Source organism: Drosophila mauritiana, chromosome 3L (genome assembly GCF_004382145.1).
Source record: "Drosophila mauritiana strain mau12 chromosome 3L, ASM438214v1, whole genome shotgun sequence".
Classification (NCBI taxonomy): Eukaryota; Metazoa; Arthropoda; class Insecta; order Diptera; family Drosophilidae; genus Drosophila; species Drosophila mauritiana.
In genome coordinates this window covers 19562435-19584422 of record NC_046669.1, presented here as the reverse complement: position 1 = coordinate 19584422, position 21988 = coordinate 19562435, and the positions used below count along the sequence as shown (strand labels likewise).

Genomic DNA, 21988 nt, shown 5'->3' with positions numbered 1-21988 from the left:
GCGATCGTGATCGCAATAGCCACGCATGACAGGTGTAATGGCAGCCCATCTGGACGGCGGACTATTTTTATCGGCCCAACGAAAGTGAACATCACATTTAGCGCTTCGCAGTCGCGGCTTCAACCGGTATGTGTATGTGAATGTGAGTCTGAATCTGAGTCTCAGACAGCCGATATATATGGCCATATATTTTTCTACTTTTGTTCTGTTTCGCCAGTCCCGCACATGCGATGATTGTGGTTTTGTTTTTAGTGGTATTCCATTTTATTCTATGCGTAGTCACCGACGAGCGCTGCCCGCTGGGACTCCGTATAAAATCAGCATAATCAGAAATTCTACCCAGCAGTTCGTTCTAAGCCATCGACGGAGCCGGACGCTCATCGCGCTTTTGGCCTGGAATATTCGATCGGGACTCGCGGTGCCCATCGCATCTCAAGTAATTGTGCAATTCGAGTGTGAGCATAAGAGTTGCAAGATTTACTACGCCAAAAATAAGTCAAGTGAAATATATCAAGTTCGAAAATCCGTCTGCGGATAATTAATCGTGCTTGCATAAGATAAGAGGTATGATAAGAGGGTATCATACGAGTATTTGGTTTCGCGTTGTTCTATATTTGCGCGTTCGCTTCCTAAGTCTTTTGTTTCGTGTGGGGCTGAAAGGAAGCAAATTCGCTTAGCCAAACGAAATCGAAATTTAAATCAATCTTTATCACAACTGGATTTGGCACGCTCTCTAGATGTCTTATGTAGCTCTGACTCGGTTTCCCCCTTCCTAGACACTTCCGCCTGCAGTCCAGTATAATTTGGATAATTTTGGCCATTTTCGGCTAGTTTGTGAACTGAACGTTTTATATTTTTTGCAAATTTAATGAACGTCTTAAGAGTTGAATGCATAAAATATAGTGTTGACTTAAATCTTCATAAAGAGCAGTAATAAATAATGAAACTTGTGGAATAACTTTTAATGGCAATTAAACAGAATGGGTTCCTCTTGTTTTTTGAGCACTTAAAATTAAGTAAAGTAATACGTGACTTAAAAACTTAAGATTAGCTATCTTTAGTCGGATTATGTAAGATGCATGTATTTATACATAATATTATGGAATCTTAATTGATATTAGTATCTAGGTATTTCATCAAAATACTCTTCTCTTCTCACCTTACCAAATTGATTAGTCATTTCGCTTTATCTATGGCTCCACCACATATTTTGTACCATAGCAATCAATTAGCATAACGTGGGCAATATTATTAAATGCCGAAATGTTAAAATTAGTCGGCTTCAAGCCGCCGATGCCAAAACAAAAGCCAAAAACAGCCAAAGGTGAACAAACTGAAGGGGCCCGAGTGCGGCTTCTGTGTAATTTCTTGGCCAAGTTTGGGGAACTGGTTCAAAGTTGAGCACGTCACCAGCGAAACCGAAAGTGTGCGGCGTGGAGTGGGGTTCGTTTTTACAGACCTGGTCGAGACTTACACGGCTTTTTATCTTATCTCCCTCGCCACAGCTGTCTTTCGAGATGTCATCGAGTCGCTTAATTTGCTTTGGCCTGCTCTTCCTGCTCGCTTTCGGCCAGGTGACGTCACAGCGCACGTCACTGGACGTGGCTCTGAAGAACGTCTACAGACCGCTGCGTCTTCTGGGCCTGGCCTTTACCGGTCGATCTGGCGACGATCCACAAAACGTGCAGCGCGTGCAAATCGCAGGGGTAAGTCCAGCAGACAATAATGCAACCATTGATCCGGATTTGGTTCCAAAACTTTCCGATCAGAATTTACTTATGGAAATGCGGTCAGTGTACTGTTATTTCACTTTAATTGACCGACGGCACTTTAGCTCGAAAAAATGCCCCACAAAATGTACAAATTTATACACATACGTTTTTTTTTTTAAATATAAAAAATAATAAACTTACATTTCATGTAAACGAGTATTGCTGTTTCTTACGGATTGAGATCCAACAAACTGTTTCTTCTTCTGCTTTGAAGAATATAAATATTCAAAAATACTTAATTTGGGATTTCCATTTCGATTGCCGACAGAAAACACAAAAGTCAAACCCACGAACTCGTGCCCTGCTGGAGTTCTGCGATGCGGACCACGGACCCGGAAAGAGGAGCCCGGAGCGACCCACCAGTGTGCATCGCTTGCGACCCGGAGACATCGATGTGATCGGAGCAATGGGCGACTCGCTGACCGCCGGTAATGGCATCTTTGCCACGAACTTACTGCATGTGACCGTGGAGAACAGGGGCGTGGTGTGGTCCATTGGTGGGCAGTACGACTGGAGGAAGTACTTGACGTTGCCAAACATCCTGAAGGAGTTCAATCCCAACCTGTACGGCTACGCGATCAAGGACGGCATCTCAACGGACCGCTCCTCGCGCTTCGATGTCGCCGAACTGGCCGCCATGTCCAGGGATATGCCGTACATGGCCAAGGTTCTGGTTCGGCGCATGCAACGCGATCCGAGGGTGAACATGACCTCCGACTGGAAGCTGGTCACCCTCTTCATTGGCAACAACGACTTCTGCACGGACATCTGCTACTATCCGGAACCGGAGAAGACCGTCGACTGGCACGAGCGCAATATGCTGAAGACCTATCGCTACCTCCGGGACAATGTGCCTCGCCTCATGCTCAACATAGTGCCTGCTCCCAATCTCCGCTTCCTGACCAACCTCACTGGTCTGCCGCCTATCTGCTACAGTACACTGCGCTTCGAGTGTCCCTGTCTGATGGGCAAGGGCAAGGGCCAGCTGGACTATCTGGAGGGCATCATGAAGCGCTGGATAGCCAAGGACTTTGAGATTGCCAACAGGGAGGAGTTCAACACCGAGGTGAGCTTAACTTCTGGTCGGAATGTTACAAATTTAAGTGTGGTAGCAATTGCTTAATATTTGAATTTAATTTTAATATTTTTCCAATTAATCTATTTTTTCAGACATTTACGATAAATGTGCAGCCCTTCTCGCAGTTCCAGGACTTCCCACGCACTCGCTCCGGGCAGACGGATACCCGGTTCTTCTCGGAGGACTGCTTCCATCTCAGCCAGCGAGGACATGCGGCGGCGGCCAACTCCATATGGAACAATATGCTGGAGCTGCCCGGGGAGAAGAGTGGATTCGCCACCCATCTGTTCGAGACCTTCCGCTGTCCCAGCGATCTGCGCCCGTTCCTGATCACCCGGGAGAACAGTCGTCCGGAGTTCGTGATCTAATCCAAAAAATAGTGGGGCCCGTTCTCCTCCGTGAATTACTCCCTGTGATATCGCACCTAAGTCTTCTTCGCTAGCTTGCCTGTGTATTTGTAGTCCTAATTAGCCGTACGCCAAGTGTAAATACATAACATCGACGAGAATCAGAAAGTCAAATAAAATGATATTCTTGAACTACGTGAGTGAATTTTGCATGGCGAATTTCCATATCACTAGCATAGAAGCGGTGGGCACGTGGATTTCTGTTGGCGGGGTATGGAAAACTTCTATGGAAGTACAAGTGATCCATAATAATGAGACCATGATTACCTATTTATATGCTAAGCCAAGCCAGAAACATAATATCAGCTCGGATTGGAAAAGTTGTAACACAACGAGAAATAAGATTGCTAGGGATCAGATATTTCCGATCTTAGTATCTTAGTATCTTGGAAATATACCATTTTCAAACGAATAACTTTTCTCACCTTTACATATCTAAAAGTTCGCTTAACACGCCCACCGTTCATTTTGATGACCGAGAGATGTGTAGTGTATCAAGTGGTATCCCACCTCCTAATAATGCCATAAACCCAATGAGTCCGTGAAAGTGAGACCCAAATAATAGTAACGCTTATTATGTGTGTGGCCTGTTATTATAATCGCCCTAACAAATTGTTTCTTTCGTGCTGCCAACATGGTGGTGAATTGCTCACCTGTGCGATGGATGTTAAAGAAAATGAATGGCCCATAAAGTGCCGGCCATAAGCCAGTTGTATGTGTATTTATTAAAACATCTCCCATCTCGTTATAAACTTGCAAATCATCCCGTGATAAGCGATAAGCTGTGGAGCTGTGGAACTGTGGATGACACACGACACGACTGGCGGCCAACCGTTGATGGGCGCGTCATAAAACCTGTTACAATTAATATTTTTTATTTTACTCTTCCCAGGCAACGAGGCGCACGCACCAGCGAACATCAATAAAGCCGGATCATAATTGTGGCTTAATTCGGTGGCCGGGCATAAACAGCGAATTGCCGCCGTGTTGTACGTGTTTTCGAGTGGGCCAATGATCCCCGCCCAGCCCCCTCACTTCGCCGCCAACGGTTTCGCCGCCTGGTGCCAAAAAGTAGCAACAAAGTTTGAGTAAACAAATACAAAAATATACACAACTATTAGCGCATTTACTTCGAGAGCCAGCTTTTTGCGGCTTGCAGCATTTCAAAGCCGGGGCATCGGCATTGACTTTGAACTTGAGCCCCATTCCCCGCATATCGGTCAGCACATTTTTGGGTTCCGACTTGGGTCTTGAACATACTATATGTAAGTATATAGTCGCATAGGCATGCGAGGCATGGTCGACCAGTTTCTCTAGATATTTACTATATCCCATTCAATCAATTTACATGAAAAAGTTTCGCCAATGCTGATTGCTAGTTTTGCATATGCTTTCAAAACCACTCAAATATTTTACAAAATTACAACTGATACATGAGGTCTTTTACAAAATTGGATGTGTAAGTAAATACATAAATGCTTAAAATGACACAACTATTGTAAAAACGTGAATCACTAAATGTAAAAATCATATAAAATTCACTTAATAATTTCAAACAATTTAATTGATGTCCATTAACTACACAAAAAATGGTACATTTTATTGTTAGGCAAAGTTAAGTAACAACAATGTGGCAAATGAAGATGTAGAATCAACACGATATACCCTGTAAATGTAGTTTTCATTGCATTTTATATAACATATATTAAATGCGATGCCTGGTTAACCACTTGATTGAATGCTCATACCCAACGATCTTCGATCTGGGATGGGATCTCTGGAATGGAAACCGAACACTGTTTACCAATCCAAGTATCAATCAATAAATAATTATTAGTTTCAGACTGCATATGTAGAGAAGGTGCCAAAGTACAAATACCTGTTTTCGAGACGACTTTATATAGCCAATAAATTCAAACTTATTTGCTTGGCGCCCATCGTAGCGACATCTTGAGGTAAAATCCAGCACTCTTAAAACACGATAGTTATCGTACAATACGAATGGTGAATAAATAATGAATATAACACCCCGCACTAGAAGGGTATATCTATTTTGCGAGGAAGTGGATCCGTATAAATGGATCACTCAAACTTTATTTGCAAGGTATGAAGACTAACATAAAAGAGAGTTCTTTTCTAATCAGCAAGTTTTTCGGCTTCAAATGATATATCGTATAATATTATTTTGATATCATATGACTATGAATATTTTTCTTTGAAATAAGAGATTTTCTTTTAGTTTCCTAAGGTCTTTGGCATTATATAGTGAAAAGACCAAGCGCAGTCGTTTCAGGTATTTCGGTAATGAAGCGAATGACCATAGCAGGGAAATAAGAAAAGCGTCGATGAAGAGTTCTCGAACTTTTCTGCTTACCTCGCACTCTGAATAATATATATTCCGATGCATTTTGGCCCGAGTTGCACATTTGCGCAAATTTCTAGCCATGGGAGACGACAACCAGCGATTCCAGTTCCAACTGCAGGCAGTGGCAACAGTTTTCTTGTTGGGTAAGGTCCACTTGTACGCCATTAGGGCAACGAAGTGTTTGAAATATATAAGATATTTAGTTAAATTGAAAATAAAACCTTTTGATCACAGTTTCACAGCTCTGCTTTGCCCTGCCCTTCGCATCTTCCACCGGAAACGATATTGAAAACGATGGGAACATTCAGAATTCGGTCAGTGGACGACCTGTGGACTATCACACGGTGGTGGGCCACTTCAAGGACTTCTTCATGTACCTGCCGGTGATGATGACCACGCTGAAGGAGACGATGTCCGGATTCCCCAAGTTCGCCGAGGGCATGCGCATCCTGACTTCTGGCAAAGGACGAGTGGACGGCGAGGATTGCAAGTGCAGCCAAAATGCATTGGCCAGCGGCGAACTCTTGGACACCAATTCTCGCTTCGGTTGACCCAGTCTAATGTACCTAATTGACCACGATTGCAGATACTTTACACATGCGCACATGACAAATAAAGAAAAAAGAAACACATAAGAATCAAACAAACTTGAAACAAACTTCTTTCTAATTTCATCTTGAATATAGCATTTTATAGCATATATGTAGATGCATTCAAAATCTGAAGAGAATCCATATAAATGGATAACTAGAGTAAGGTAAGTGAAGTATTGAGAACGCAGCTTGTTACCAAAAGACAAACCTATAAATTATAATTGCATAGTCATTAAACAAACTAAAAAATAACTAATTTGTTTACCGATGACTCTGCGGCTTAGTTAGCTAATAGGAAAATCAATTCTGGGCCGTAATTGGGGAACTCAAGTATCCGGAGAAGCCTTCATGCTCTTGAAAGGTGAAATTGGTTCGGCAATGACGACGCAATCCAGGCATAACCCATTTTAGCTGGACTTGAACTAGATACATAACATATATAGGACATATATTTACATATATTTTCTTAAGCTGTTGCCCAGCTTATTAGCCAGACCCCTGGGAATGGTCACCACCTGGCTTCCAACCCGGCATGGCGTCCAATCAATGCCTCGAATCTGCATTCCACTCACCGAGGTTGGGGTGGAAGTTGTGGCCCCCCAAAGGAGCCGCACGTTCCATGACCCACTGTCATGTTTGCACTTGTCATTATTGTTAATTGTATTTGCGGGGTGGCCAAGCGTACAGGGACCATATTTACAAAGCAATCCGAATGGCCGAGGCGGGACAAATGTAATTCAAAGTTACCACTTTCCGTTTCAGTGAGGCACGCGGCGTTGTGGGGAACGCAACAGCGGAATGTCCAGGAAGCGCAAAAAGTGAAATTATTAGAGTTGCAAAACCCCAAATAGTACAGTAGGCACTCGCATCGATGGCCACTGGCATCGAGCTGCTGGTGGCCGCTGCCCTCTGTGTCGCCTGCCCCCCGCTGAACGATTCCCCGCCGACGAATCTAATACAGCTGGGCGAAAATGGCACTTATTCCCCGGTCACCGAGCTGCCCATCGATGTGGAGGATTCGGATGCCGTATTCGATCCGGATGCCCCCGTGGAAACGCTGGAGGCCATTAACAGGAAGAAGCCAAAGCTGCGCGAGATGCTCGATTGGATCGGGGGCAAGCACCTGCGCATCGCCACCCTGGAGGACTATCCGCTCAGCTACACCGAGGTCCTGGAGAACGGCACTCGCGTCGGGCATGGAGTCTCCTTTCAGATCATCGACTTCCTCAAGAAGAAGTTCAACTTCACCTATGAGGTGGTCGTGCCCCAGGACAACATCATCGGCTCGCCGAACGACTTCGATCGCAGCCTCATCGAGATGGTAAACAGCAGTGTAAGTAGTCTGTCGGAGATTGAACTTGAATACTCTATAGTCGGATTATATCTTATATCGATGCCCAACAGACGGTGGACTTGGCGGCTGCCTTCATACCCTCGCTCTCTGACCAGCGCAGCTTCGTCTACTACTCCACCACGACGCTGGACGAGGGCGAGTGGATAATGGTGATGCAGCGTCCCCGGGAGTCGGCTAGTGGGTCCGGACTTCTTGCGCCCTTCGAGTTCTGGGTGTGGATCCTGATCCTCGTCTCTCTGCTGGCCGTGGGGCCGATCATCTACTTGCTGATCATTCTGCGCAATCGGCTAACCGGCGATGGCCAGCAGACGCCCTACTCCCTGGGCCACTGCGCCTGGTTCGTCTACGGGGCGCTGATGAAGCAGGGCAGCACCCTGTCGCCCATCGCAGGTGGGCGCAATTAGGTTAAAGTGCAATCGAGCGGTTAAGATAGCCATCGGCGGGCGCTAATGGCCCACTGATTGCATGCCAAGCCATCGGGGACCGGGAACCCCGGCAGTTTGTCGTTTCATTAAGCCCATTGAAAACCATTGCAGACTCGACCCGGCTGCTCTTTGCCACCTGGTGGATTTTCATCACGATACTGACGTCCTTCTACACGGCCAACCTGACCGCCTTCCTGACCCTCTCCAAGTTCACGCTGCCGTACAACACGGTCAACGATATCCTGACGAAGAACAAGCACTTCGTTTCCATGCGGGGCGGTGGAGTGGAGTACGCCATTCGGACGGTGAGTGGGATCCCGTGGGATACGGAGGAGCGGAAAGGCATGGGAAGACCATGAAAATATTGATTTTTAGTGGTGCAATAGTTCTGGATCCTTAATGCAGACATTTTTTGCTTAATTTCACACATAATATGGGATAGCTGATAGGGTTGTACTAGCTATTTTTCCAAGCTTTCCATAGATAATCATTCTCATGAGAAGAAAACTTCTTGATTTCGAGATGCAAACGATCTCAAAGTTGATATTTTTAAAGGGAAGCTGTATCAGGTTTAAGATTGTGAAAGAGAGCTGAAAAAACGAGAGAGAGAGAGCCAATTGAGAGAAAAGTCATTTGCAATCTGAGAATGGTTCGATCTCGATCTGAGTAAGAGTATGAGTATCTGAGCATGATTCGATCTTGGCTAGATTTTGAGATCGTTGAGAACGGGGTTTTCTCTGGGTGAAAGTGTGTAATATGCAACCCTTAATCTAAATTTAAATCTTAAATTAGATTTCTAACATTTATTTAAAATTGTATATATTTATCCATTGCCGTTTATCGTTCAGACCAATGAATCCTTGTCCATGCTAAACCGAATGATCCAGAACAACTACGCCGTATTCTCGGACGAGACCAACGACACCTACAATCTGCAGAACTACGTGGAAAAGAATGGCTATGTTTTTGTGAGGGATCGGCCGGCGATAAACATAATGTTGTACAGGGACTATCTGTACCGCAAAACCGTGAGCTTTAGCGACGAGAAGGTCCACTGCCCGTTTGCCATGGCCAAGGAGCCGTTCCTGAAGAAGAAGAGGACCTTTGCCTATCCAATCGGCTCGAATTTGAGCCAATTATTTGACCCGGAGTGGGTGAGCTGATGCCTTAACCATACGTATAATGCCATTTCACACCTTGCAGGCTGCTACACCTGGTGGAATCGGGTATCGTTAAGCACCTGTCTAAGAGGAATCTGCCGAGTGCAGAGATCTGTCCGCAGGACCTCGGCGGAACGGAGCGACAGCTGAGAAACGGCGACCTGATGATGACTTACTACATCATGCTGGCCGGCTTTGCCACCGCACTGGCAGTCTTTAGCACGGAGCTGGTGTTCCGGTACGTCAATAGTCGCCAGGAGGCGAACAAGTGGGCGCGCCACGGAATCGGACGAACGCCCAATGGCCAGTCGGTGGCTCCATCCCGCTGGCTGCGTGGCTGGAGGCGATTGAACAGTGGACACGGGCAACTCCTGGGCGCCTCCACCCACGGCCAAAATGTCACTCCTCCGCCGCCGTACCAGAGCATCTTCAAGGGCGGCAGTCACGTAGATCCACTGAATCGCTGGCGACGTCCCCTCGCAAACGGAATCGCCCTTGGCAATGGTGTCCTCCTGGGCGGCGATTCTGAGGGCGGTGTGCGGCGCCTGATCAACGGACGCGACTACATGGTATTCCGCAATCCAAATGGTCAGAGCCAACTCGTCCCGGTTAGATCGCCCTCGGCGGCCCTCTTTCAATTCAGCTACACCGAGTAGATATTAGCAAGTGAGTGATGGGAATTTATGAGGACTAATTGGAATACCTTCTGCATAATGTGTATTCTAAGAGTTTGTATCTTACAGCAGTAATGTATCTGAGATATAACTCAAACTTCAAAAATCACTTTAAAAAGATCTTGCCTTTGATTGGATGTTTCGATATAAATTAGATTCTTCCCATCACTCCTTATATTCACGTGCAATCTACACCTGTGACCACAGCACTCGAGACGTAGACATCCAATAAGGAAAGCGTTTAAATAAAGTGCACTTAAAAGTAACATTTGACTACTTTCAATTGGGGTCGTTTGGAGACCAAGTCTACATCGCCGTGAAGACGGACGTCTTAAAGTAACGCTGCGCGAAAAATTCGAAATTGTTGAAGTTGTGTCGGCCGGTGAGTGCGGCAAAGTGACAGAACAACACGGTGGAGCCGCGCCACAACGTTGCGCTGCAATCCCGCGAGTTAGTTGCGCGCCTGTTTCAGGTAAATGGGTAAATTTGGTTATTGACTGGCGTTTGTTTGTTGCAGCTGATAAAACAGCTGATAGCGCTGCCAACTCGGCGCAACGGGTGATCTGGAGAGGGCGGCGTTGCCAGATCAACCGTGCGATCAGTGTTGTGTTGCGACAGTAGGGCGCGAAATTCAAAATTAAATTCAAAATTAAACCGTTGAAATTTAATTTAATTGAATTTTGTAACTGGTTACTGGGAGCGCACAAGTCGTTAAGAAAGGGGAAAAGGCACAAAGGTCGCGGACAGACCGAAAATCATCCTCTCACCGTTCTGGTGCCTAAGCAGAGGCTCTGGTGTCCGAGACGAGGCGGTATAAACCTCCAGCAGTAAAAGCCAGGGGGAAATCCGTGGCCTACGTGGGAACCCCTTTCTAAGGCTGGTGCTTCGCCTAGGTAACCTTAGGCCATCCCCCAGTTGATGGACAGCTCAGTGGGGGGCAGTCCCCCTGATCGCAACGACCCGTTCAGGAGGAGCTCCCGACTTTCGAGATCACCCACCAGAGGAGTCGGTAACCCGTCCCATGGTGACGGAATCCCAGTCCCGTCGGTGGCGAGGGGCGAGCATGCAGGCTCCCAGCCGCCGCTGCCTAGCGACTGCAGCGATGCTGTAGAGGTGGAGAACTTGGCTCCTACAGCATCTACGACCGCGACAAGTCAGAAGTCGATGGACCACATCGCCGTGCCATCGCAAAAGACGGGAGGGAAGTCCCCAGCTGGTTCCCCTCATCGGTCATCGGACCTAACCACGGCTCTCCAGAACGAGGACCTGAGGGGCATTCTCACCAGGATGAATGGCAAGATAAACATCCTGCTATCCGCTTTCGAGACCCAACGGCACGTGACACGAGAGACAAAGGGCATAGCGTCCGAACTCTCAGCCCTTAACACCAGGGCGTTAGAGCTGTACGAAGGTACGTCTAGCGAGCACCGCTTGAAGAGCAGTGCTACCCAGACTGAAGTACAAAAGCCTTCGAAAAAGGTTTCTAAAAAGGCGCAGGTACCCAAGGTGCTAGTGCCAAACGCCCAGGCGCCCAAGCCGAGCAACCCTACGTTGGGTGGCAACGGTGAAGAAAAGGCGCCATCCAGAACTAACGAGTCCAAGCCAGGCAGCTACGCATCTGTCGCCAAGAATGCTAGCACGGGTGCAGAGTGGACCAAGGTGAAGCCTACGCGCCTGCGTAAAAAACCGGAGGCTCTCATTGTAAAAAAGACAGGAGAGGCTTCGTACGCAGAGATGCTCCGGAAGCTAAGATCGGACCCGAGCCTTAGCGAACTGGGCAGCCACGTACGTAAAATCCGGAGAACGCAGAAAGGTGAGCTGTTGCTTGAGGTAGAGGGGAAAGCTTCGGAAAGCGTTCCCAAGTTTAAGAGCGACCTGGAAGCGGCGCTCAATGACTTGGCCTCTGTGCGCACGGGAGCGCAAAAAATAGCTCTATCCTGCAGCGGTTTGGACGAGGCTACGACAGCAGATGAGCTCCACAGCTGCATGGTCGCCCAATTCCAGGGTCTGCAGATAAACCCTGAAGATATCAGGGGCCTTCGCAGAATGCGGGATGGCACGCAGATAGCCTCAGTGCTGCTGAACGCGAATGTGGCGATACCAGTCCTTAAACAAGGAACCATAATCGTTGGATGGTCAAGATGTCGTTTCACCCAGGACGTCCGACCAACGAGATGCTACAGGTGTTTGGGCTATGGACATCGATCAGTAAACTGCAAGGACACCGACAGGGCAGACTGCTGTCTTAGATGCGGTGAGCGTGGGCACAAGGCAAAGGGGTGCGTTGCAGCACCAAAATGCCTGATCTGTAGCAGCGAGGTGGACAGAAACCACCAGACGGGTAGCTTTGCGTGCCCGACCTACAAAGCGACCCTAAGAGAAGCCAAGAGCCACCTCAATGCACGGCCATATTAGAGTAGTACAGCTCAATGTCAATCATTGCGCAGCAGCTCAGAGCCTTCTGGCCCAGACTGCGGCTGAGCGCAATGTAGACATCATGCTCCTAAGCGAACCCTACGTCTCTGGTAGTGGAGAATCACCCATGATTCTTGACGAGACAGGTAAAGCAGCTATCAAATGCTGCAGCTCTCTCCACGTCCAGGAACTGGCTGCTTTACCTATGCGGGGTATCGCTTATGCGAAGCTAAATCACGTGCACATGTACAGCTGCTACGCTCCGCCGAGCGACACCCCCGATCAGTTCGAGGAGTTTCTGGAAGCGCTCGTGGTCCATGCGAGAGGGCGAAGCCCGAAGGTCGTTGCCGGCGACTTTAATGCCTGGGCAGTGGAATGGGGCAGCAGGACATCCAACGCCAGAGGCCGAGCTGTGATTGACGCCATGGGCATGCTGGACCTTATACTGCTGAACGACGGGCGGAAGCCGACGTTCAACAACGATAGGGGCACGTCCTTTATTGACGTTACCTTTGTCAGCAGAGGGCTAGTGGACATCAACAACTGGATGGTCCATGACGTCATGACGCTGAGCGACCACGCCCTGATCTCTTTCAGTCTCTCCCCGGAGGGCATGCCCAGGAGACGGCAGAGCAGAACAGCCGGGAAAGCATGGGACACCAGGAAGATCGATGAGGCCATGCTGGCCTATCAGATCAATTCCCTGGAAATCCCAAATGGGGACGCAGAGAGTATGGCGGCAGGCCTCATGTTTATGCTCGAAGGAATCTGCGACGCAACCATGCCTAGGAAAAATAAGGCACAGCGCAAACCACCCGTTTACTGGTGGAGTGCCTCCCTAAGCCAACTAAGGTCTGATTGCCTCAGGGCTAGGAGAACGGCGCAACGTGCCAGAGGCAGTACCCACCACGCGGAACTCTTAGAGGCTTTCAGAAGGAAACGCCTAGAGTTCAAGCACGGCATCGCGGCTGCCAAAGCGCGGTCGTTTAAGGAGCTGCAGGATGGCGTAGACAGCGATACCTGGGGCCTCGCCTACAAACTCGTTACCAACAAGCTAAGGAGGAGAGCGGCAACCCCATCCGACCCGGGGGTCCTGGCTAACATAGTAGGCGAGCTATTCCCAAAGCAAACCACTCTATGGAGGCCAACAGAGGCAGCCCCTGCCCCAGATTTCCAGTGCGTCACAGAACTTGAAGTCGTCGAGGCAGCCAAGCGCATCAAACCGAACAAAGCCCCTGGACTAGACGGTATTCCTGGAGCTGTTATAAAAGCAGTGGCGCTGGGTAGACCTGAAATCTTCAGGGCCACCTTCCAGCAATGCCTTCTGGACGGAATCTTCCCAACAAGGTGGAAAAGCCAGAAGCTAGTCCTGTTGCCGAAAGGCAAGGGACCAGCACATGCTGCAAACAGCTACCGCCCTCTATGCCTACTAGATATAGTAGGAAAACTATTCGAACGTATCCTGTATACTAGAATAGAGGCAGTCACCGAGAGCACCAACGGCCTGGGAAGCCATCAATATGGCTTCCGGAAAGGAAAGAGCACACTGGACGCTCTTTCGGCCGTTAGTAACATCGCCAAGACCGCTCTATCTGGTGATAGATGGTTAGGGGGCAGGAAGGAATACTGCGCTATAGTGACTCTGGACGTAAGGAACGCATTTAACACCGCCAGATGGCCCGTAATACTCGCAGCCATGAACCGCATGGGGATCCCGGAGTACCTAAGGATAGTCGTTGGCAGCTACTTTAGGGACCGGGTCCTATGGTACGATACTGAAGATGGCCCAAAAAGATACCGAGTTTCGGCAGGTGTTCCCCAAGGATCGGTACTTGGTCCAATCCTATGGAACATTATGTACGATGGGATCTTGGGCATCAACAGGCCCGTAGGAGTAGAGCTGCACTGTTTTGCTGACGATGTGGCAATCACAGCTGTCTCTAAAACAATCGCAGGGTTGGAGGACAAATGCAACTCTACGATCGGTGCTGCCATCCTGTGGCTCGAGAAAGCCGGGCTAGCAATAGCGGCTCACAAGACCGAAGCAGTCCTTCTCAGCAGCAGAAAAAAGGTGGAGAACATGCTGGTCTCCGTCAATGGCACACAGGTGACCTCTCAAGAGTCCCTAAAGTACCTGGGGGTAATGATAGATCGCAGACTATCGTTCAAGGACCACGCAAGCTACGCCAGCAAGAAGGCAGCAGTCACAGCCTCTTCGTTGGCTAGGCTTATGCCCAACGTCGGAGGCCCAAGACACCCGGCCAGGAAACTGCTGGTTTCAGTAGCAAAGGCTTCTCTGTTATACGCTGCACCAATCTGGAGCAATGCCACTAGCAGGGGCTCATACCTGAAAGGAGCTCGTTCGGTGCTACGGTCAATGGCCCTCAGGCTCATTCGAGGTTTCAGGACCATATCCGAGGACGCGGCGCTAGCCCTGGCAGGCCTGCCGCCAATTGATCTGGAGATCAAGGCTCTCAGCCTAATGCGAAGTGGCGCTTCCAAGCAAGAGGCACACGAGTGGCTAACAGGTGAATGGCAGAGCAGATGGCAAACTTCGCGACGGGGGAGGTGGACTCATCAGCTCATCCCTGAGTTGACGGTTTGGGCAGAGTGCCAGCACAAACGCTTGGACTACCACCTAACCCAGTTTCTTACGGACCATGGCTGCTTCCGGGCCTACCTACTCCGGTTCCGTCACGTAGAGTCAGCTCGATGCATGTTCTGCGTCGACGGTGAGGAAACAGCAGAACATGTGCTAATGCACTGCTCCAGGTTCACGGCGGAGAGGGAGCAGCTAAAGACGCTGTCAGGTACCCCGTTCAGCCCTAGTGGCTTGTTCGCGGCTATGCTGGCGAACAGCGAGGCTTGGGAGCTGGGACACAGCCTCATCATTAATATGATGAAGCGTGTCCGATCAGACGAGATGGCCAACAGAGCGGATGTCTAAGCCCAAACTGGCGCCCTGGGTGACGGCGGGCGAAGAATTCTACCCCAGAGTTCCCGGCTCGTCGTAATAATCAACTAAAGGGTGGAAGGAGGAGCCACCATGGACTACACTGAAGGCAGGGAGTGCGACCTGGCCTCACATCCTGCTCACCGAAGTCATACCTTGACTGGCAGTCCCGGTGAGCGAGTAAGGACTGAAGAGCACGCGGAGGTTTTTGTTTTAGTACGTAGGCATAATTCCAATAGGGCTTATGAATCGTGCATGCCACCTACGGACAGTAGGTGGTATCTTTAGAAGATTTTAATTTTCCTACCGTAAGTCGAATAATAAAAAAAAAAAAATTGGGGTCGTTTGAATAGCTGTTTATTTGGAATATACATATTCACGCATATAAAGAGCAACGCTAGTAATAAGTTTAATCATTTTACAGAATTGCTTTTGAATTTAACTGTGAAATAAAAAAAATTAAGTGTATAATTTGTCGGTGATTCAATTTTCAGGCATTTTAAATGTGATAACATTAATTATATAGCTTTCACGTGCTACAATTTATAAAGTTTATTTACGTTACCAAGCAATCTTTATGTGCTCTTTATTGATTGTTTACATCGTGAAGTAAAAGGGTATACTAGATTCGTTGAAAAGTATGTAACAGGCAGAAGGAAGCGTTATAAAGTATATAAATTATATACATTCTTGATCAGGATCAATAGCCGGATTGGATTTATCCATGTCCGCCTGTCCGTCTGCCCGTTGAGATTGAGCATACAGATTCTGGAGTAATAAACGCAGTTTGTTTACCCATGTTGCCACGCCCACTCTAACGCCCACAAACCGCTCACATTTTTGAAAATAGTTTAGTTTGTCTTGCCAATTTTTATTTGTATACCAAACACACTGTGGACACGCCCCTCTATTTCACGCCCACACTTTTAAAAAATTTTTAAATATTTTCTCATTTTATACCCAATAAATATGCCAGATAAATAATGAAATTTCGCTTTCGCATTAACGACTAGTGACTAGTAATTTTTAGACCAAACGTTTATACATTCATATTTTTTAGTTTTAAGAGCACTTTGATGTTGAACCATTGAACCAAAATAAATAAATATTTTCCCTGGAAATATTTGACATAATCATTTAATTGTGTAGACAGGAATATTAAATGAATTGCCATTTACTTTTATAGTTTCATTAAATCGATCTCTTATCTATAAATCTATAATCCAGCTCTAATATAAAAAGCAAGATTTCAAAATAACTTTCAGTTTCAAAATGCAGATCATCGTGAAATTGCTAGTGAGTATGCTAGTAAGTGAAAAAGTATCTTACGCTAAAATTAAACCTTTCTTAGGTTGTCCTTTGGGCATTATTTGCTGTTGTGTCTAACACAGCAAATGATCATACTTATGTCTCCTGGCACTGCTCTCGATGGTGTAACAATTAAATGGCGAGAAAATGAGATACAAATGTATCTCTTATTATGTATGTCTTATTAAAAAGTGAAATACTTTTGACCTGTGAATTGGCTTTTATTTATAAAAATTATTGCTGTTAAAGCAAGTCCATTGAAGCCAAGTTTTAGCAATCATTGATGTAACAGTTTTTATCATATGCTTGCGAAACATGGTCATCGAAGTCTATCGATGTGGTTGGGTTATAAACGTGGAGCTCTCTCTACCCCTACATCCATAAACCCACATTCGCAGTCTGGAGGTGGAGTTGCTCGGATTAGGCCGATTTAGAGATTTCCACATTCAACAAGCAATCACCATTAGTGTAATTTTGGGACCAAACGTATATGCAAGTTAACAAGTAACATCAGGAAAAGCTGCGTGTGACGACGAACGACACACGAAGCTATACTTCGGATGCTGGTCGGCGGCCGTGATCTGTGCGAGATAGGGTAATCTTAAGCTTTCTCTCTTTGTATTATTTAGTTCTAAACTGACAGCCGAAATAAAGTGACGTGATCGTAAAATACCTCCCGTGAATATCAAGTCGGAGCTACGACCCTGCTACCGGCTTATTCCAGTTGGTCACTTTAGTTATAGTCACCGATCGTGGCCACCACCTGGTCCTGATCCGCACTCTGTACCACACCACAGCTACAGAGGCGACAACGAGGTGACTGTGTTGTGGGCAGCAACTCGCCGCAACACACTGCAGCAACTACGTGAGCAGCAACGTGCCACGTTGACATCCCCTTGCAACAACGGTGCAGGCGGAAGAGTTCGCGGGCAACTACCTTGCCGCGTCCATCATCAAATCATATCTTGCATTCATATTTACTAGTTTGAAGAATAAATAAATATTTTTCCTAGAAATAATTAACATACTCATTTATTTGCGTGGACAGCGGAAAGAAGCCTATCACTTAACTTCCCGTTGTTTATTTACACTATGTACTATTCTTATTCTCTTAGTCAATCTGCCTCCACTTCTACCAATCTGCTTCCCATACATAAGCTGTTTTCTATGTGCTTTTACTAAGAGTTTCCAGTGTTGGAAGATGAATTCTACTATCTGACCCCCCCTGGATAATGTCCTTGGTGTTGGAAACTCTTCCTTCCACCTGTTAAATACTTAAATAAATATTATAGCTTTGGCTTCATTAATTAAGAAACAATCACAATAGTAAATGGACAAAAATGTGAATTAATAAAACAAATACCGTAGCTCTTATGATGTAATTGTGTGTATTTATTTTACAAGCTCTTAAGCTTAATTAATTTTGTTTTTTTTTATTGTTTATGGTATAACCAGTTTTAACAGTCAGGATTTTGAATCCCGATGCAGATCATCTGTAATATTGTGTATAAAATATGAACTTTTTTTGCAGTGTGGTCTATTCCAGCGTGGACTGTGTGCTGAAGACATAATGGGACGATGATTGGACGTCGAGGCTGCTGTTGGACGAGCAGGAGCTCATGGATGGCGCCCGGGTGGATCGGGCCGAGGAGGCGGAAGACGATCCGCTGGAGGAGGAGGAACTGACCCAGGCGTGGCCACTGCGCCTCCGCCGCTGGCGCACTAGGCCCAAAACCGATCCTGCCACTGGAGTGGAGGCGGAGCTGGCCGAGACTTGGCGCCGGATGGCGGCATTTATGGCGATATGAACGGGTTCCGGTGCAGGTGCCGTGTTCGGCCGTTGTGCAGTCGTCTCGGAGCCAGACTCCAGATCACTTGATGCCGGGGATGTGGCCTCCTCCATCTCCACAGGAGCAGGCTCACCGTTCAACACCCGTCCATCCAACAGTTGCAGCGTGGGCACACTGCGCGCCAGGAGCGAGCGGTAGAGCGGCAAACGACACACGGGATTGCCCTGCAACTCCACCTCCTGCAGCTGCGGGCACATTCCCAGGAAGGAGAGCAGGCCCAGCTCACTGATCCGGTTGTTCCTTGCCTTGAGAACGCGCAGGTGGACCAGTTCGGCCAGCGGATCCACCCGCTGGATCATGTTTCCATCAGCGATTAGCACCCGGATGGCCGGCAATCCACTGGTGCCGTCGAAGCTATTCAGGCCGCAGTTGCTGATGTCCAGCCTGGATAGCTGGAGGAGTCCGTAGCCCAGGTCGCGCAGGGAGCTCAGCACACTGCCACTCAGGTCGAGGGATTGGAGGCGCGGCAGGAAGAGCGACAGGCGGGACAGGCTGACTGTGTAGGAGATCACGCGCAGGCGCACTTGCTCCACCGCCTCCAGATCCGTGCGTTGCGTCACTCGGCGCTAAACGAACAATATTTTAATACCACTTCATCACTTTTAATTCTCAAGGATAACATGCACCAACCAGTAGCTCATCCAGTGTCGGTTCCGGACCCTGTTGCGGCAGCACCACGGGCAGCAGGTGGACGAAGGCCGGAAGGTGTTGTTCCTCCTCGGCAATGGCCACATCCCGATCGAAGGAGTTCCGGCGACCCAGTTGGCGGCGGTTGAACTGCATCCGCTGCTGCTGCTGGGCGGGATTCTGATGATTGAGCCGCACCTCGGGCGGAGGCATCCGGACCTGGGCCAAGGCGGCCGGACCCGGCGGTGCCAGAAGGATGGGCAGTTCCGCCTGGAGCGAGTGATCCGGAGAGGACTCCAGGTAGTCCGCAGGTGCCTCCAGCAGTGGCATTATTAGTATTTCTCAGTGCAATACCTATCTCTTCAGTGGCCTGCTGTATTTTGTCTGTCTTTATTGACCTAACAACCCAAGCGTATCCACTGGCAACGCTACTTGGTGGCATTGTCACTCTCCATTGTTGTTATTCATTAGATCACTATTGAACTCTTTCCGGCTGAATATTATAAAAAAGAGCTTTTTTTCTTGGTATTAACTTTTTAGTTAGCTAGTTCATATTGTTAACTTATAGTCAAAAAGTTTATGGTCCTAAATAGTATGCAATAGCCTTCCAAAATGTTATCTTACTAATAGAATAGATGGAATGTAGTAATAATTCTGTGCAGAGAACTGCAAAAGTGTCATTTTTTGCCACTCGATTCACACTCAACAATTTTGAGTTTCCCGTAAAAAACTTGGATGTTTCGTAGACACTCGAGTGCCTCGTAGACAGTCGAGTGTCTGGATGCACTTGCTAGCGTGCTAGGATTCAGTATGATTTTGAAGCCAAAGAAGAAGGTCGCAATAATGGCATAAACGGAAGACTTCGTAACAAATAAACTTATGAATGGATCTTGCTCAGATGCCAATCAACGTAAAGGAAAACCTGTTGTTTGGATCATTTTATGTGACATTTTAAAGAAGATGAAACTGTTCTGAATGGACTCTGGTTGGATGGATTACTGGTTCTGCAGTAAATGCCGGAAAGTGCTCAAATTCTTACAAAAGGACACCTCCAATATATCCCGCCATAAATGTTGCCTAACATCAAGACGACAACGGAATTTAAAATTGTTTCAGAAAGCTTCAAGAAAGAAGCTATTAAAAAACGCACCCAATGGTGTTCTTTTGCAAGTAACAAAAAACACTGGTAAAACACTCGGGTGATTTTTATTGCCGCAAGTGAACCCGGGTGTTTTACCACACTTAGAGTGCCAGTGGCTTGCTGCAGTTCTCTGATTCTGTGCCCCATTTTTAATGAAAACCATTTTGGCTAAATTTAAATGTTTACTAGAAGACTTTAATCAATGTACTCTAAATATTCTTTGTTTTAGGAGCATGTACTGTGAGAATAAACTTATCAATTGACCACGCTATTTCACTATAAATTTGACAGAGGACTTGGTTTTATATCGATCTGCCTTTTTGCAGCATTTTGTCGCCCGCAATCATTCCGCCGCAACAGCGTTCTTCTTTTTGGCAATACGCCCACTGACGTCAGTGTGACGTCATGGTCGTGACGTTCGCACTCAAACTCTTTACCATCGACGTTCTTTTCCATTCCTCTTTCTGTCAAACTCTCTCTCTCGCTCTCTTCCAGGATGTCTGTCTGGCTTGGGAGAGCGGTGAGGGTTTCGCGGTTATTTTCTGTTCAGAGGCGGATGAACAGGATAGCAATTGATAATCCGTTCTCTAGACATTTATGTGTAAAATAGTCCAAAAATGTTATAACGCAAAATATTGATTTTTAATAATTTGTTATTATTTCTGCATATTATGTTATATGGATATATATTCTGGATCCGCCCGCATCAAAAACTATAGCCATTTCAAGGGCCATTAGCCAACGCCAACGCCAAAAGGATTCTTTGTCTGTCCCTCTCTCTCTCTCTCTCTCTCTCTCTCTCTCTTTTCTCAGCTTTACTATAATCCAATTTTCCTGACGCCTGTCAAGCTTTTGCCGGCTTTTGTCAATTTTCCTCCGTTAAGAGGGAGGGGGTTGACTCCTAAGGGAGGCACTGTTGTTGTTTTGGTTTTGGATTGAGCTTTTTCCATTGACGTCATCAGAGGCGAAAGCTGCGCAGTGAGCTGACATCCTACCACGCATTTATCGATTGCACAGAGGAGAAAGTGCGAAAGAGAGAGGCAGAACGAGAGAATGAGAGACGGAGAAAGTGATGTTGATTGTGTAGGAGAGAGAAGAGACGCGTGGGCGAAATCGCTTTTTGCAAAATATGACGTAGCAGATGGGAAGAATGTGTGCAAAAAAACTAATTTAAAAGTAATCACAAAAATCTATAAAATTCCATTTACTAACTTATTACTACTTCCACACATTGTTTTAAAATCCCGCCCTATAAACGGCGAAGTTTCTTCCAGTGAAGCACAGCTGCTTTTTAAGTGTGAGTTAAGGTGTTGCTAATAAAATCCCATCTTCAGCTCGCACATTTTTATAGATGTCTAAAAATAGAATTTGTCAATAATACCAACAAACTCAAGCACAAGCAACACACATAGACACACACTATTACACAAACACCTGCAATGTGTGGGTGCACAGGCACGCACTGTTGACGTCATTGTCCTTAAAGCTCTAGCGCTCACTCTCTCTCGAACGGTTACTACGCTACAACTACATTGAAACGTGTTCGCTCTCAATGGCTTTCCAAAAATACCGTTCGCCTCTCATTGACGTCGACGTCGGCGTGGGCGTCACTGTTACAGTTAACAGGGCACCAGGCTTAACATTGGTTGGAGACTGCGCTTAAGCATTTGACACTGCCGGTCAAAAGACGGAAATGTAAAATTTTGAATATGAATGTTTTGAATGGCGAGGAAATTCGTAGACATCAAATATTGATTTAATTTCCAAAGTGTCTGGAAGATTGTAATATCGAGTCTGTCAACCGGTGATTAAATCAAAACAATTAAAGTTTTATAATATTTACAAATTTATATCATGCGCTCAAAC

At 46.9% G+C, this 21988-nt stretch overlaps 4 protein-coding genes across 5 annotated transcripts; 3 read left to right on the top strand and 1 right to left on the bottom strand.

Moving 5' to 3' along the window:
* Positions 1–336: 336 nt before the first annotated feature.
* Positions 337–3392, top strand: LOC117139416 (phospholipase B1, membrane-associated). 2 transcript variants are annotated; one of them, XM_033301694.1, is made up of 4 exons: positions 337–564; positions 1506–1706; positions 2041–2838; positions 2943–3392. In XM_033301694.1, exons 2-4 carry the CDS (start codon positions 1518–1520, stop codon positions 3216–3218), a joined length of 1263 nt encoding a protein of 420 aa, XP_033157585.1. In that variant the 5' UTR covers positions 337–564; positions 1506–1517; the 3' UTR covers positions 3219–3392. The 2 variants fall into 2 exon arrangements, with proteins under 2 accessions (XP_033157585.1, XP_033157584.1); XM_033301693.1 differs by having other exon boundaries at positions 349–436.
* Positions 3393–5690: 2298 nt separating this feature from the next.
* Positions 5691–6195, top strand: LOC117139417. Its single transcript, XM_033301695.1, has 2 exons — positions 5691–5765; positions 5857–6195. The coding sequence occupies exons 1-2, from the start codon at positions 5702–5704 to the stop codon at positions 6171–6173; spliced, it is 381 nt and encodes a 126-aa protein (XP_033157586.1). The 5' UTR covers positions 5691–5701; the 3' UTR covers positions 6174–6195.
* An 891-nt stretch (positions 6196–7086) lies between these two features.
* LOC117139415 (glutamate receptor ionotropic, delta-1) lies at positions 7087–9836 on the top strand. The gene is made up of 5 exons (XM_033301692.1): positions 7087–7548; positions 7620–7959; positions 8106–8299; positions 8843–9144; positions 9198–9836. The coding sequence occupies exons 1-5, from the start codon at positions 7087–7089 to the stop codon at positions 9808–9810; spliced, it is 1911 nt and encodes a 636-aa protein (XP_033157583.1). The 3' UTR covers positions 9811–9836.
* Positions 9837–17961: 8125 nt separating this feature from the next.
* LOC117141521 (leucine-rich repeat-containing protein 56) lies at positions 17962–21921 on the bottom strand. Its single transcript, XM_033305012.1, has 3 exons — positions 21555–21921; positions 18985–19474; positions 17962–18920 (listed from the first exon to the last, which is right to left on the bottom strand). The coding sequence occupies exons 2-3, from the start codon at positions 19309–19311 to the stop codon at positions 18042–18044; spliced, it is 1206 nt and encodes a 401-aa protein (XP_033160903.1). The 5' UTR covers positions 19312–19474; positions 21555–21921; the 3' UTR covers positions 17962–18041.
* Between the last annotated feature and the right edge of the window lie 67 nt (positions 21922–21988).